Consider the following 14,962-nt stretch of genomic DNA (forward strand, 5'->3'; position numbering starts at 1 on the left):
AATGTCGTCAATGTTAAGTGGAAGGCCCGATACAGCATGTGTACGCAATTTAAAAATAACAACTTATCGTCCTGTTGACCAATTGTGTATTGTGCCCGTGGCGCAGCTGGTATTGTTAATAATTCTTCAAGGTACCAAATGAATAGGGATAAATGGTAGCCGCGTAAGTGCAAAGAACCCGACACTTGAACAACTTCTAACCTATAGTTGTTCACTGGTGAATTGCGCGCCGGTTGTTACTCACGCGGTAGATTAACGCAGCGATGTCTCGGGTAATATTTCCAAATTTCCGTTCTCGCGTCTACGAGGAATTTACGAAATTTACGATTCACCTCTTTTTCTTTATCGCCGCACTGGAACTGCATTCTCGCTTTCACCGTCAGACTTAACAATTGCATGTATGTATGCACGTACATATACTAGCTTAATTGAGTAAAAGATAGGAAAAAGTTGATCAGAGGGAGGACCTAGAGAGAGAGACTTGATTTTAGCGACGTAGGTCACTTTCTCAACGACAAGGGAGCTGCCCCTTTCTAAATGTGCAATTGATGTTTCATAATTTTCAGAATTGTTATTACTATCGCGACGCACAATAGCTCTATCGCACGGTAGAATGAACAGGACTCTAAAGGGACTTTTGCGATTGTATCCGCAAACGCGCAATTGGACAGTCCTATCGAATTATATAGTACCGCTGCAGGCGTTACAGAAGATATCGCGAACTTACAACACTGGTTTGACGGGTAAGCAAATGTATTGTACACGTTATGCACTGCTTGATTCGTGACGATGCATTACCTTCTACTTGAGAGAAATCCACCACTAACTACTAATTACTAAATAGAACGTTCCTCAGATCATACACGGCTCGAGGATTGCGTGTCGCCGACAGAAAAAAATTATGTGTCTGCCGACGTTAAGACGACGCCAAAATCTATGGAGATATTAGAGAAGGCAGCGAACAATTATAGAAATATGGGTATATCCGAGGCTATCGACACAATACATGCACTGTTTAAATCTTCAAAGTACACGGAGGAAGAGTTGAAGAGTATCAAGCAGCATATAGGCTTCACACGTCTGTGGGAGGTGTTGAATTCGAACGTTAGACATATGAAAACAAATGAGATTATTACCACTCTGAGACTGCTGGCATATTTCAAGATACCATCCACCTGCTTTCTAACTCAGTCGCTGTTGCAAATGATTCGCGCGGACGTAAATCAGGCGTCTCTCCATGATATAATCAACATAAGTGTGTCGCTAAAGAGAATGGATAGCACGCCGTTGAGGGACGCTCTGTTGATAGCGCTGCCCATCGTCTTCGAGGCGCAGCTGCCTACGAAATTAGACCCGGATAATATTTTTATGCTGACACAGTCAATGAGATTCATTAGCGAGAACAATGTCAATAATCCATACGTGCAAGATATGATATTCAAGTTGTTGCAGAAGAAGTTCGAACATTTCGACGCACGGTCGGTTTGGTCCGTCTTCTGCAGCCTGTGCGTCACCTCTTATCTGTCTCCGATAGCTTTTGAATTGCTGTTCGATATTCAAAGGATTCTAATAAGGGACGTGAAACAATTGAGTGTCATGGATATAATGACGGCGCTCCAGAAACTCGTCGTTGCAAGGAAGTACGTCATTTTTACAAGATACTTGTATTGATATGTACCTGCTGGCATTACCTGGTGTCGGCGAGATGTTGACCACAAGTTGTGTTATTATTGTAGCAAAGAATTCGGAAGCAGGTTCTACAATGAGGCGCTGGTGGATGCTTTCGTCAGCTCGGCATTGTCTGCAGAGATCTCTTTTTACGACAGTATCTACCTGCTGAGATATTTGAACGAGCTCAATTACGTGCATATACCCTTGCTGGAATATTTAGCCGCGAAATGCTTTGAGAATCCGAATCTGCTAAAGGACGCGTCGTATTTTAGAATATCCATTTTCTTGGAAGGGTTAATTAACGCCGATTACAAGCCGGTATTTTGGGACGTTATACGAGACGCGATACTGGCGAATAAAGTGGAGAACAAAATTTTCAACAAGTCTATGATCAAATTTGCTCTGCATTTGATCGCATTAGATTGTTATAGCCCGAGCTTAATCAGCAAAGTCTTTTCCCAGATTGTAAGAAGTAACGAACCGATGATGCATACTCATTTGAGGGAGTTGTTACTTTTGTACCAAAGCGTTAAGACGCTGTACCCCATGTACGATGGACCCTGGCCGTTGAGAGATCTACTTGAACATGCTATAAGCATACGCAAGACGTTGCTCACTCCGTTACTTCCTACATTTTCGTTAAGGACGGCATTGGAACTAGCGCTGGGTGGTCCTCAGTACGTTCACAATGACTTGAGTACGAAACTTGGACATTACATTGGTAAGTTTGTAAAGAACAGAGTAAGTCTTGTCTTGTGTTTTTACGTTTTACGAAAGGAGGGCTATGTTTACTCGTCAAATTAAAAAGCACTTGTTTAACTTTTAATTTAGTACAGATATTTGTACGTGCTACTTGAACGATAACCAGAGTTGCCTCCAACAATCTATCGTGCACCATAAATTTTTCTAGTCCTTTTTTTTCCATTCCTTTCATGTCTGCGATTAGCCATTTGAAAAATTTGTCTAAAACCTTATCACTTTAGATCACGTTATTGTAATGAGGAAAGGTGGATATCCCATTGCAATTAACACAGTTACATCTAACGAAAATAATGAAACATACGTCGAGGATATACAAACTCCAAACGAGAGTCAGATGTAAGAATACATTCGGTTTATCTAACGTATTACAATTGACAATTTGTATCGCCTGTTATTAGCGTGTGTCTTGAATTTTAGGATACTCATCTTCAATTTACCTGACGTTGCGTACGCCGTGAATTCTCAGAGGATAAAGAGTACATGGCTATTGAAAATGAAATCCGTGGAGGCGTTAATGAAAACCACCGCAATCGCGATAAATTCTAGTTCTTGGGTAAAACTGCCCGAATACGAAAGGCTGCCTTATCTGATGCAAGCTATAAAGCTAAAATGTGAAGATGACGCATTCTTAACAAAATGAAACATTTTATAATTAATATACAAATTATTTTGCGTAGGATTCTCGTCGAATATATTCAACAAGGAAGATGTATCTTGTACGATACAAACGTGACAAGTGTACATTACAATGATTAATTGTACAGCTGTATAAATGATTTAAAAAAATATATATAAGAAATAATTTGCTTATATATAGTCGTTTGAGAGAATAAAGAATACGAGATGCGTAGTTTAAACAATTTATACAAAGGCCAACTGTTCTTTTTTATTGTAGATTACAAATTATGCTGTGACATATAACGAGAGTTTACAGTAATTACAGTATTTACAATTATTGGCTGCTATATATATTTATTTTAGTTGTACTTTCTTTAGGATAAACTTGTAATACGGAAGAGATAAATATAGAAAATCTAGAAAGGAACATACATTATGTATAATTTAATTAGATAACTGGCACGCGATCTGATTTTTAAAATCTCTTACAAACGCGCGTTTCTAATCTCGGCGTAGAGAAACTCGTTTGTCTGAACAAGCAGCGTTTCATTGGAGGAAAAAAGCAACCTCGATATAACAAAAATATTTCGCACGTGTATACGTTTGCACAGATATGGGTAAGAAATATCTGCACCGTCGTACGTTCCTTACGGACTCGTACACGACAATCGATAGATTGTCATAAATTTTAGCAGCCTACAAAGCAGTCAATTATTAAAATAATTACTCTGATAAAATATTTGATAAAATATAAAAATTGTAGAGAGTATAACTTTTCTACAATTAAAAGAAAAACATTGTAAAGAAATATGTTATGGCTCCGGAGACGAAGCCCCATCTAAGCTTGTTATTGATCATATAGCACCTACTAGCACCCATCTTTATGCATTCAACAATGAACTGTGAGATCGAAGTGTTGTTATTCGAAATATCATTGACTCAAACCGAATAATTTGAGAGCGTTAAAAGCGGTGGCCAGGGCAACCTGTTCCGGCGTGGTTCGCATAAACGCCGCCACCATTTCCACAATAGCTGGCAAGGCACATGGCTCGTTACGTTGAAAGGTGCAGTAACGCTGGAGAAATGTCATGGAGCGCTCGGTGAGGGCGTCCTTGACGTGCACGGGCAATTTACTGGCTCTGGTATTTGGATACATGAACGGCGCGTCGGTCTCCACCAGGATCTTGTCCAGCGGCGCTTGGCCTCCCTCCAGCAATTGTCTGACGCCGCTGTCGGACTTGTCCTTGCAGAGGTAGCCGGTGATGCCGAGATAAAAGCCGCGCTCCAGGTAGATCCGCGCCTCCTCGGCAGTGCCGATGAAGGAGTGAATCAACACGGCCGGCAGACGGTTCTTGTACTGGTCGAGGACCTCCAGCAAGTCCTTCTGCGCGCCCCTCTCGTGTATCACCAGCGGCTTGTTCAACGCGCAGGCTAATTCGATCTGCTTGTGGAACACGGCGCGCTGCGCCTCCGGGGCGGAGAAGTCGCGGCTGTAGTCCAGGCCGCACTCTCCGATCGCGACGCATTCCAGATTGCTGGCTATGCCCTCCAATTCGCGCAGGGTGTTCGGTTCCTCCCAGGACTTGGCGTCGTGCGGGTGCACGCCGGCGGTCGAATAGAGCGTCCCGGGATATATTCTGGTTAGCCTGAGCGCCTCTTTGCTGGAGCGAATGCTGGCGCCGGTTACCATGATCTTTTGCACCCCGGCGTCCTTCGCCCTTTGTATCACGCTATCCAAGTCCCGGCTATACTTTTTATTCGTTAGATTGGCACCCACGTCGACTATAATGTAATTTTCGTAGCACTGAGTCATAGAGGTCACAGAAGTCACAGAGGAGGGAACAGCCTTCTCTTCCTCGGCCCTCTCCATCTCCATCTCCAGCTCTTCTCAGGCTCTTTAGGCTTGCTGAAACGGACAGACACAAACGTAAGATACGCTGCGCGTTCAACTGACAAATAAACGGGCTATCTTGCAATCGCGTGAATTTCCTACACTTTTAATTAAACGACAAGGGGACGTTACTCGAACCTCGGAAAAGATCAAAGACACGATACGTCCAATGTCCAATTTTCTCTCCTTTCGACATTAAATCGGATACCAGATTAAAAAATCACACGCGACACGAAACACGATACTTGTATTCCATCAGAGGCAAGAGAAGTTGACATTTTCATCGTTTTCCAAACGCACTCGTCCTCCTCCCGACTTAACCTATAGACGACGACACGAGCGTCGTGAGACTCGTGAGAGGAGAGCAGCCTCCCGCGAGCACGAGCTACCGTCAGCTACGAGCTACGCGAGATGAAAATACGTCGACCGCCATCGTACTCCGGGCGAGACGAGTGTAAACCTGCCGAATCTACGTCGATCTCAACCTTGGACCCTCTGCGAGGAGCGACGATATATTTTTATCTCGTTCCTTTTTCCCGCCGATCATCCGGTCTTCGTCGGGTCCGGTCGGGGCTCTCGTGTCAGGGCAGAGTCACCACGCGCGCTCCTGTCAACATGGTCGAGAGTTGACACTTGACAGCTCGGGAGCTCGCGAAGCAGAGCCCACGGAGAGTCAGCGAGTCAGCTCGCGCTCACACACACTGTCATGTCGCACACACGCGCCAATCTCCAGGCTCGCTTGCGCCGTCGGTCATGATTGGTAGATCACGGATGTTTTTTATTGAAAATTAAAAATTTTACGTTTTTTGTTAATATTTCGGAAACTATTGATTTTAGAAGTGGAGCAATTGTGGATTCTAATGGAGCAATTCGGGAGCAATCGTTTGAGCTAGGTTTTATACGAAAATATGAACTCCCAGCGCCAACTTAAATTAATTCCGGTCGATTTTGAACTGCATCTTAAATTCTCTCGACGCTGAAACCTGAAACAAACGTGAGTCGAAACGCATCGCCCAGCCCAGTGAGAAATGATTCGTCGATCGACGTCGAAATGATCGACGAATCATTTCTCACCGGGAGGGGAGGGAAAAAATATTTCCCTTTCGCGATTCGCTTTTTCCCGTCTGCGCTCATGCAGCCTCCGGTGCAAAATCTGGACTAAGTACATTCGATTTTATCGACAAGTTTGCCTTTTGGTTCGAGTCCCGACTAAACACATCCGATTTTATCGACAAATTCTACTTTTTGGTTCGAGTCCCGACTAAATACATCCGATTTTATCGACAAATTTCACTTTTTGGTTCGAGTCTCGACTAAACATATCCGACTTTATCGACAGAGTGGCCTAAATTTAGTCCGGACTCGCACCTATAGAGACAAAGCCGTCGGTAAGGGGCAAAGTGCGTGGTGTGGTCTCGACACTCTCGACTTCACCGGGCCTTTGGCGATCTCTGTCTATTAATCTGTGGCTAGACACGCACACCTGTCGGCGCGTAGTCAACACCTGCGTATCCGCTACAGTCCGGAGTGACCGGAGTCTCTAGATCCAGCCAGGCCGGATCAGCGATGAGATAGCTGTACGATTGGACGATAAGGTTTTTCTTTCCGATTGATTGTCTCGTTCGATTCTGAGATTAGCGTGAAAAATTCAGTCGCGGTGTAATACAACAAAATACCGTCATGTGGGGGAGAGAGAGAAAACATAACCTAAAACGTAAACAAAAAGGCGGGAAGCTTATGAGGGAAAGAGACGAGTTCAAGTTGAATGTAATTTACGATGTTACAGGATGAAAACTGTATGAAGCAACAAGTTTGACGCTTTATAACCGTTTCCGGGAGGAAGGTTAACTGTTGCATTACAAGATTCATTGCATTCTTCGACCAAAGGGGTAAATAAGATAAGAGAAGAATCTGCAGTTCGTTAATCATGCAGGTCAGTAGTCCAACCGCTTAGGCCGCTTAAGGCTCGTGCAATCTTAATTGATTTGTCAATTTTTCTTTCACAGAAGAAGGCTAGGAAGACGAGGCGCCAGCTCTTAGCAGAGAAGGCAGCGATGCAGCAGCAGCTGGTAAATAAAGCCAATGCTCTGAAAAATCCTTTGGAGACTCTGCCAAAATTCCACCAGTACACGACGAAGGACAACGACGCGATCGAGCTCACGTGCGTTAGAGCGAAAGACGCGTCGCCCGAGTGTTTCTCCTGGATCATGGATATTATGATCCGAAACATGAAGGACATGTATCTACGGTCCAGTTGGAGCTGGGACGAGGCTGAGAAACGGGCGGAACTAACGGAAGAAACCGCGTGGTACCTAATAGCGTCGCGTAACGGCCACTATCTCGGCTTCTCGCACTTCCGATTCGACATTGACAACGGCGATGTAGTGTTATACTGGTATGATATATTTCATTTCATTCGTGTCGATAGATTACGCATGCACGCACGCACAGAGTCAGCAGTCGGTAGGATTAAATATACGTTTGTATATACAGCTACGAATTACAATTGGAACCGTCGGTCAGGCGCAAGGGTCTCGGCCGTTTCATCATGTCGGCACTGGAAACCATGGCGTATCGCAACAAGATGTTGAAAGTCGTCTTAACCATTTTCAAGCACAACCCATCGGCGATACAATTTTTCTACGCTCTTGGGTAAGGAAAATATTTACTAGCGCCATTATAAATATACAGACGAGTACAGTCCAGCATTCTTAAGTCTACGTCTCGGCTACGTCAATTATCAAAGTACTCTGTGCACTACATTATATATAAAGCGGGTCGTCTTGCAGAGCCATTTACATACGTACGTCCTAGGGTTGTTTCGTGTATTTCAGTAGTGTCTATGTACAATGTAATACGTGTACAAAATTGCTGTGTAACCAAAACTATTTTACACAGTCTGTAATTGACTAGTATCAGAGCATTCGATTACAACACTTTTTTCCCCTACGCGCTCGTATACTTGCTCTATTAACTCATTGATACGTTAAATCAGTTAAATGCAACTATTAAAATCTATATCTTGCGTGTAATATAATTCCGCTCGGTAGACGGAAAGTTTGAGTCGCATTTACCGAGTTAAATGCACATTAAGAATAGTACAAGTTCACTCATCCGCAACTCACACGATCGTAAATCCTAATGATATTCTACAACATCCTTCGACTGACACCGAATGGTCATCTCTGCATAAAATATAGGAATTACATTTCTCATTATACAAGATCGAATAGAGATATCAAATAGAGGACGACTGGAGCGATGAGAATGTAATGTCACGCAATACGAATTATATATTCAAAAATACTTCATCTATCATCATTTATCCATCCGTTCTCAAATGTTTGTCGATGTTACACACAGCTTCAATTGGAAACGCTAGATCATGAAAATCTCAACGTCGCGAGTCTAATGTTTACTATATAAAATTACTAGGTGAAATAAATAAGGTATACAAATGGATCGCTCTTCTAAATCATAAATAAACATAAATTCCACAAATCGACGGCAAAAGTAATTATGACAGAGTACCGTTACACGTTACTAATATGCCTGGAACGAAACTAGAATTATTGACGTCTCAGACACACGTCAGATTTCTTGTGTTATTATAGTTCGATTATATTTGAATTTAATATACTTTGCAGTCGGTATATATCTATATGCACTTTTAAGCAAAGTGGTAGTAATTTGATACACTTGACACTGTTCCAGATATAAATTAGACAATTCGAATCCACCAGCCTCGGCGCACTTGGACTACATAATCCTGAGTAAACAAAATTTATGTGGTTAAATGGGACACATCTCCCCACATTACGCATCTCTCCGATTAGGACTGCGTCTTGTGAAATAATATCGGCAGTATTTGATGCGGGCACAAGTTTACAACGGGCGATTTCAGTGACGGCCCGACGTTGTGGAACGTAAGGGGCGCTTTACTTATGGTCCAATCCTCCATATCGTTCAGGAGCTTCGTCAGGTCTACTTCGCCGGATTCCGAAACGTTCAAGTGTCGCAGGAGAGAATTGTTGAAGCAAGTATCCAAAGCTGACTGGTACAACACCATACCGACACCTTTGCCGGCGCCCTCGGGAATAGGAAACACGCGGAGACTGACGATACTCAAGTCTACTGGAAGATCGTAGCGAAGTGGCGAGAAGTGAGCGTGTAGATTGAACGGCAGAGAATTGTGCGGATGTAACGTCACGACTGGATGCAGCAACTCTTCCGAGGCTAAATGACCGCTTAAGGACAATAATCCGGCCGGATGATTCGTTGGTACGGCAAAGGGGCAATTCGCTTCCTTCTTTTCCAGAATTAGTGTAAACATATGATTTGTCAACAGATTGTCCATTACGCCTTGCCCTAATCCTCGATTGTCATCCTGAAGTAATCTTCTGTCTTGCATAATCTATTTCGTAAAGGTAGGATAGATATTAAAAATTAGGATGTAACAAAAATGCTATGTTTCTAAAAAAAAATGCGAGTAGAACGCAAATATAATTTTAATATGATTATATACTTTTTCCCAGGAAAGTACCGTTAATTTGTGAGTACGCGTTACAACTTTTGCATACTTGAGACGGGAAACTTATAGTCAACCCAACTGGCTAGTTATTTAATTAGTTTATTACACGTGTCGAAAAGACCGATAACACGTTAAATTTACAAACACCGAAAACTTAAGTGTAATATAGGACTGTGTAATTAAAACTGTATAGTTCGCAATATCACCTTGTATTGTTCCTAAGACATGACTAACAATCAGTTCGAGCCCAGCTACCAGCGTTCACACGTACGCATATATTTTATAACTCGACCCTGTCTTGTTCGACGACGATGACTGACTTGGGTGCGTTGCTCAACTTTAGCCGTTTTACTTATTAACCTACATTATTTCATAAGTGCGTTGTTGATTTGCAGTATCACTCGAAAAGGATCCAGAAGAATAGGGTCGAAACGTTGTGTAATAAACTAATTAAATAATTAGCCAGTTGGGTTGACTACAAGTTTCCCCGTCTCAATTTTTAATCATTACTGGTGACAATAAGCAAACTCTCCTTTCGTCTTTTACATATTTTTTTTACGCGAGAGACAAAGTCGACCAACTTACTTCGAATTGACCGGATGCCATAGAAGCCACTCCCAATGGCTGTGCCGTAGCGATCGTTAACCTGACTCTTTTATCTTCTATATATGCGCTTGCTGCCATTGGATAATAGTTGCCTTGTGTGGGAAGCTTGGGAAATCTTTGTCGTCGGATCATCTAAAATTAATCAGGTAAAATATACATTGCGATCATATTTCAACGAGCAAAGTAATCCGAAACATATTAGTACAAGTTTTAGTTAGCTATATTTATCGTTAGTCAACAATGTACTTACATTGAGCCCGTTTAAATCTGTGAAAAATTGATCGCCGGACGCAATGTCCGTATTGAAACGCATCGCAAGCTCGTAGTTTTGCGTTTCCGTTATGTCGACCTCGTTGAATATGTGCAATCCGAGCCCATCGCTGCCCGGAGAATTAAACAGCGTACACGTATGCCGCACGTGTGGCAATTCTATGAATACTTTCGATACAATTGGCCCGGTTACCAAATGAACGATCGCCCTGCCGTCCATGAACACCACGTCTGGTTCCGACTTGTCAGGCAGGAACAAATAAGCGCCGCTCTTATCCTTGCCGGAGCCTCTAGTGCCGTATTTCACAAAGTCCAGGTGCACCGGAAACATGGTATTGCCTACTCGCAGAGCCTTCAACAAGCCAGACTTGCCGAAGGAGGCGGACAATTCCGGCCGTTGGGAAATTGAAAATTCTTGCGTATGCGGCAAGATGGTCAAGTGACTGAAGCCGGGTATCGACGGGACGCTTATGTCAGTGTTGAAGATGGTGACATTAGCTAGATACACCTCCCTGTTTGAAAACAAGAAAACAATCTCTTATTCTTTCGTGTACCGCAGGTTTTTTTGGGGGCGAGGTAGGAATAATTATTGCGTTGCCCTTACTTCGTATACGATGCTTTGTGCAGCGCGTGAACTATGTACGTAGTAATACCGAATCCTGGTACAGTGACTAAAAACGATAGCTGGTATCTGGCCGCGGACAACGCAGCTGGACCAATCCAAACGGGAGACACCTGACACTTGACGGCCTGTCCTCGTCGGTCCGTAACTCGGACGAATGGCGTCGAGACGAGCAAAGTCAGTACCTTTGTCCTCTGCCTCGGGAGAGAATTGTAAAGGATAATTTTCCTCGACGGCTTGTCATCTCCCAGATTAACGACGTGCTTCTCGCCTACGCTCGTGTGATGCGACCTGCGATACGTTTTTACATCAATTATATCGCAGCACTGTACAGCGTTAAAACCTTTGGTACCTGGTTTCGTCCAGTGAGAAATACACAGCGTCCACATCCATGGATAATGCTTGGGGAGTTCTCAATAGATGCGCTATAGATTGCTGGAGTACATGAGCCGAGTTATTCAACGCGATTATCATCTTCTGGGCGTAGTCTATGACAACGTTGTCCCTTGCGGTTCCGGTAACTCCGTCGTGATGTTGAAACAGAGAGTGCCACATCCTGGCTTTGCTCAAACGTGACGCGAGGCTGCCTTCTACCAATTGATCGTTGCCTCTGGCCCAAGCTATGGCGGCTAATGCTTCCGATCCTCTCAAAGAGCCCAACAATACACGATCCAATCTCTTGTGGAAAGGCCTGTTTAAAAACAAAAAGACAGATATCAAGTACGTTGTACAAGTTGTACATTAGGCAAATTTGATTTCATTTGTCTACTTGAAAGCTTTACTCCACTTTGAAACTCGTTGCGTTACCGAGATTAACTAGAGTTACTTGGTTACCTAGAGGTGTAGTAGCCGCTCCAATAATGATCATCCCGGTCGGAGTATGTTAAGAAATCGCCGGACAAAGTGGGAAATTGATTGAAATTGCGCTTCTCCCTGACCGCCTCGAAGTAATCGCTCAACGTGCCAAATTGTATCTGGACGTTCAAATGCTGATTCTCGTTCATGTAGTTGAACAGCTTCTGATAATTGTCGTACTGAGCCTCCCACTCGGTGAGGTGCGTATACCGAAAGTCGTCGCCTAGAGGCGCGAGCACCACGTCGGTCTTGAACAGCTGCGCTTTCTTGCGATACTGATCCAGCAGGAGCAACGCTCTCTCCGCCACGTTCGCTCTAGTTATGGTTTTCGGCGGGACCTTCCACGGGCAGCTGAGGCCGAAGTTCTGTATTCTGTAGAAGTCAAATTGGCAGCAGACCTTCGGGTCCGGGCCGCACGTGTGTGGTATGTCGTAGCTGTAAAACGGCATGACGTGAGTGAACAGCTCGGTCGAGCCGTCGCTGTCCCACAACTGCCTCCAGCGGAACTCGAGATTCTTGTCCTTGGCCAGTCTCTTCTTCACCGAATAATGGACCCGCTGTATCAAGAGGTTCTCCAGGCCCGAGCCCTTGAGGAGATACGGCATAGTGGGGGAGAGACCGAAGGGGTCGATGGCCCATCCCGAGGTGGGCGTGTAGTCTAGATTGTACTTGAGCCACTGATGGCCCTCGGTCAGTTGCGTGAGCTGAGCGACCCAGTGGGACACGGCTTCGTCCGGCATTACCCATCCACCCGACACAATCTCCAATTGCCCGTCGTGTATCAGACGACGCACCTCGTCCCTCATCTCCTTCGACTGCTCGTCCCACCAGAGTTTGAAGAAGGAGATTTCTGCCCAGATAAACTTGCGCCTTCTGTCCTCGCCCAGTTTGGTCACCATATTGTTCAGTATGCTCCTCGTTTGGAACATGTAATATTTCTCAAAAGTGTTCAGCCAGCCGGGATCGTTGTGCGAATGGGGCACGACGAAGACCTTGAGCTTTCGGTTGGGATGCCATTGCTTCTCGTCGTACACAATGTTCCAGCCTTGCTTCCAAACCCCGCCGTCCGGATTGTCGAACTCCAGCTGCTTGTACAACTCCAGCATTTGTACGTCGACCTCGGGGACTTTTTGAACGTTAAAATTACACGCGAGACCCTTGCCCGAGCGTGGCGATACCTTGCCGTCGGTGCGATTAGAGTGACTGACCGGTTGCGCAGCAGGTACAAAGTTGTCGTTGATTTTTGCCGCTTGCTCCTGCAGAGCGTTCATCACTTTATGATGTTTGTCAAAATCCTTTTCCAATTTTGTCAGTCTGTTCTCGAAATGGAGCCACTGATTCTGGAGAAAGAATGGAAAGTTGTCATTTTCTTTGCACGCATCTTGAAATGTTGAAATTTTGAAACGAAATCGACAAACGGACATGGACTGTCAGTCTCAAGTATTTTTTTGCGATATTAATTAAATTTAATTTGAACGTTTCCTTTCTAAGAAAGGGGGATTAAGATTTATCTCTACGAAGTCTTTCATCTCTCGTACAAGATAAATCCAGAGGCTACTTGAATAGATGTAGCCTCGAGAAGAAAAAAGGAAGCTAAAACGGGTTTAGTTTTGCATTTGTACAACTGCAGTCTCGTCGGCTCGACTGGATCGCGAATCCACGGTGCGACACAGTGAAAAGGCGTTACTCACATTGCTCATGGATAGCTTAGGACCCTGTCCAGGTGGGAGGAGGGTCAGATCCATCATTAAATAGATCATGACGCAGGAGGCGAGGATCAAACCCACCCCGAGAATGGCCATAGTCCTTCGAGTCCTCATTGTTACTTTGCATTGGAGTTGAGGCTGAAATTTCCAGTACAGCAGCACGCTAGGCTTCAGCTGGTCTATTCTACTTTAACCTAATTTAACGATCCACCGTTACGAAGAGGACTACATGTTAGGGACGGAGTTTGTACGACGCTTCGGATCCGTTAGCCGGATAACGACTTGTGATTTTCATAAATGCGGCACGCGTCACAGTGAAAACAAAAAGGATTTGCTCGTCGATAAAACGGCCGTTTCACTGTCGATCAGCAGTGGCTGGTACTGATCGCCGACGCTTTACACATAAACATGCGGTGTATGATACAATTACAATTCCAAATACATGTAACACGTAATCGCTTTTGTTTTTTAATCACGTGGATCATTTCCGAACTGACCACGTCGGAGCACTCGGCAGCACTCGGCTGCCTCGGTCACGGTGTGTGATGGGAGTGGGTCGAGTGGGATCCTTTCGACCAATCCGACCCTCGGGTCCCTCAGTGAACCCTCATGAACCCTCCATCCTCAAGTATATATGTACATACCTTCAAGGTCATGACACCTGACCACGTCCCGTTAAAGATCTAATTGGTCGTTGGAGAAGAACATGTTATAACCAGAGAGAGAAACCTGAGAGCGGCCAAGCCGGCGTTTTACTTAATACCGTTCCAAGAGACTAGCTGTTTTGCGCGCCTTTGAGCCCGTATCAGACTATGGATTGAGATTGGGATTAGATTGAAATTTAACCAATGCGTGTGTCCAGCAGAAGTTAGCGCTTGCTAAGCGCTTTGCGTTCATTGGATTATACTTTCAGATCTGTGCTGAAATAGAGCTATTCTTCTAGATCTATCCAATCAGCATAAAGCGCTTATTAAGCGCTAACTTCTGGAGAACACAGCCAATCAGGCTGGATTCACATGGAGCGTAACTTGCGTAAAGCCCAATGTCCACGATCCAAGAACTGTGTCAAAGTTCTAGTTTCGAAAAATGCGCAGCCAATCAACATGCAGCTTGTATGGAATAGCTGCAAGCTGATTGGCTACGCATTTCTTGAAACTAGAACTTGGACACAGTTCTTGGATCGTGGACATTGGCCTTAAGCGTAACCTGCGTATCACCAATCACAGAACTATTTCAACGGAATTATTGAAACGGTTCTATCAGAATGACCCTGTGATTGGTGATACGCAGGTTACGCTACGCAATTTACGCTCCATGTGAAAGCACCCTCACAGTAAAGTTTACTAATCTCAAGTTCAGTAACTTTTACTCTGATTGGTCAAATTTCAATCTAATGGCTCCTGCCCACTGGACGCGGTAACGTTGCCGCG

General features: G+C 44.3%; 4 protein-coding genes across 13 annotated transcripts; 2 read left to right on the forward strand and 2 right to left on the reverse strand.

Moving 5' to 3' along the window:
- The first annotated feature begins 6 nt into the window (after positions 1 to 6).
- LOC105565776 lies at positions 7 to 3,297 on the forward strand. 5 transcript variants are annotated; one of them, XM_012019239.1, is made up of 6 exons: positions 7 to 131; positions 567 to 743; positions 845 to 1,640; positions 1,737 to 2,392; positions 2,655 to 2,769; positions 2,851 to 3,297. In XM_012019239.1, exons 1-6 carry the CDS (start codon positions 11 to 13, stop codon positions 3,071 to 3,073), a joined length of 2,088 nt encoding a protein of 695 aa, XP_011874629.1. In that variant the 5' UTR covers positions 7 to 10; the 3' UTR covers positions 3,074 to 3,297. The 5 variants fall into 5 exon arrangements, with proteins under 5 accessions (XP_011874629.1, XP_011874630.1, XP_011874631.1 ...); XM_012019240.1 differs by having other exon boundaries at positions 857 to 1,640; XM_012019241.1 differs by having other exon boundaries at positions 51 to 398.
- Positions 3,294 to 5,673, reverse strand: LOC105565775 (putative deoxyribonuclease TATDN1). 4 transcript variants are annotated; one of them, XM_012019235.1, is made up of 2 exons: positions 5,428 to 5,673; positions 3,294 to 4,957 (listed from the first exon to the last, which is right to left on the reverse strand). In XM_012019235.1, the coding sequence occupies exon 2, from the start codon at positions 4,925 to 4,927 to the stop codon at positions 3,983 to 3,985; it is 945 nt and encodes a 314-aa protein (XP_011874625.1). In that variant the 5' UTR covers positions 4,928 to 4,957; positions 5,428 to 5,673; the 3' UTR covers positions 3,294 to 3,982. The 4 variants fall into 4 exon arrangements, with proteins under 4 accessions (XP_011874625.1, XP_011874624.1, XP_011874626.1 ...); XM_012019234.1 differs by having other exon boundaries at positions 5,407 to 5,673; XM_012019236.1 differs by having other exon boundaries at positions 5,403 to 5,673.
- A 676-nt stretch (positions 5,674 to 6,349) lies between these two features.
- LOC105565778 (N-alpha-acetyltransferase 40) lies at positions 6,350 to 8,751 on the forward strand. 3 transcript variants are annotated; one of them, XM_012019246.1, is made up of 5 exons: positions 6,350 to 6,656; positions 6,729 to 6,875; positions 6,949 to 7,337; positions 7,436 to 7,594; positions 8,657 to 8,751. In XM_012019246.1, the coding sequence occupies exons 2-5, from the start codon at positions 6,870 to 6,872 to the stop codon at positions 8,736 to 8,738; spliced, it is 636 nt and encodes a 211-aa protein (XP_011874636.1). In that variant the 5' UTR covers positions 6,350 to 6,656; positions 6,729 to 6,869; the 3' UTR covers positions 8,739 to 8,751. The 3 variants fall into 3 exon arrangements, with proteins under 3 accessions (XP_011874636.1, XP_011874635.1, XP_011874637.1); XM_012019245.1 differs by having other exon boundaries at positions 6,350 to 6,537; XM_012019247.1 differs by having other exon boundaries at positions 6,350 to 6,519.
- LOC105565777 (alpha-mannosidase 2) lies at positions 7,754 to 14,254 on the reverse strand. Its single transcript, XM_012019244.1, has 8 exons — positions 14,177 to 14,254; positions 13,518 to 13,670; positions 11,806 to 13,166; positions 11,324 to 11,662; positions 10,954 to 11,262; positions 10,330 to 10,861; positions 10,059 to 10,211; positions 7,754 to 9,356 (listed from the first exon to the last, which is right to left on the reverse strand). The coding sequence occupies exons 1-8, from the start codon at positions 14,186 to 14,188 to the stop codon at positions 8,775 to 8,777; spliced, it is 3,441 nt and encodes a 1,146-aa protein (XP_011874634.1). The 5' UTR covers positions 14,189 to 14,254; the 3' UTR covers positions 7,754 to 8,774.
- Positions 14,255 to 14,962: the final 708 nt, after the last annotated feature.

Source organism: Vollenhovia emeryi, unplaced genomic scaffold (assembly GCF_000949405.1).
Source record: "Vollenhovia emeryi isolate VEMERY1.0 unplaced genomic scaffold, V.emery_V1.0 DF939149.1, whole genome shotgun sequence".
Lineage (NCBI taxonomy): Eukaryota > Metazoa > Arthropoda > Insecta > Hymenoptera > Formicidae > Vollenhovia > Vollenhovia emeryi.

Bases quoted from the DNA above. Each gene is read 5' to 3' on its own strand.
- LOC105565778 (XM_012019246.1), top strand. The intron at 7,338-7,435 runs GTATGATATATT...TTGTATATACAG, and splicing joins GGCGATGTAGTGTTATACTG to CTACGAATTACAATTGGAAC. The intron at 7,595-8,656 runs GTAAGGAAAATA...ACACTGTTCCAG, and splicing joins CAATTTTTCTACGCTCTTGG to ATATAAATTAGACAATTCGA.
- LOC105565777 (XM_012019244.1), bottom strand. The intron at 13,167-13,517 runs GTGAGTAACGCC...TTCTTTCTCCAG, and splicing joins CTAAGCTATCCATGAGCAAT to AATCAGTGGCTCCATTTCGA. The intron at 9,357-10,058 runs GTAAGTTGGTCG...TTTACGAAATAG, and splicing joins TGGCATCCGGTCAATTCGAA to ATTATGCAAGACAGAAGATT.
- LOC105565775 (XM_012019235.1), bottom strand. From the start codon at position 4,927: ATGGAGATGGAGAGGGCCGAGGAAGAGAAGGCTGTTCCCTCCTCTGTG.
- LOC105565776 (XM_012019239.1), top strand. From the start codon at position 11: ATGTTAAGTGGAAGGCCCGATACAGCATGTGTACGCAATTTAAAAATA. The intron at 132-566 runs GTACCAAATGAA...CATAATTTTCAG, and splicing joins ATTGTTAATAATTCTTCAAG to AATTGTTATTACTATCGCGA. The intron at 744-844 runs GTAAGCAAATGT...ATTACTAAATAG, and splicing joins TTACAACACTGGTTTGACGG to AACGTTCCTCAGATCATACA.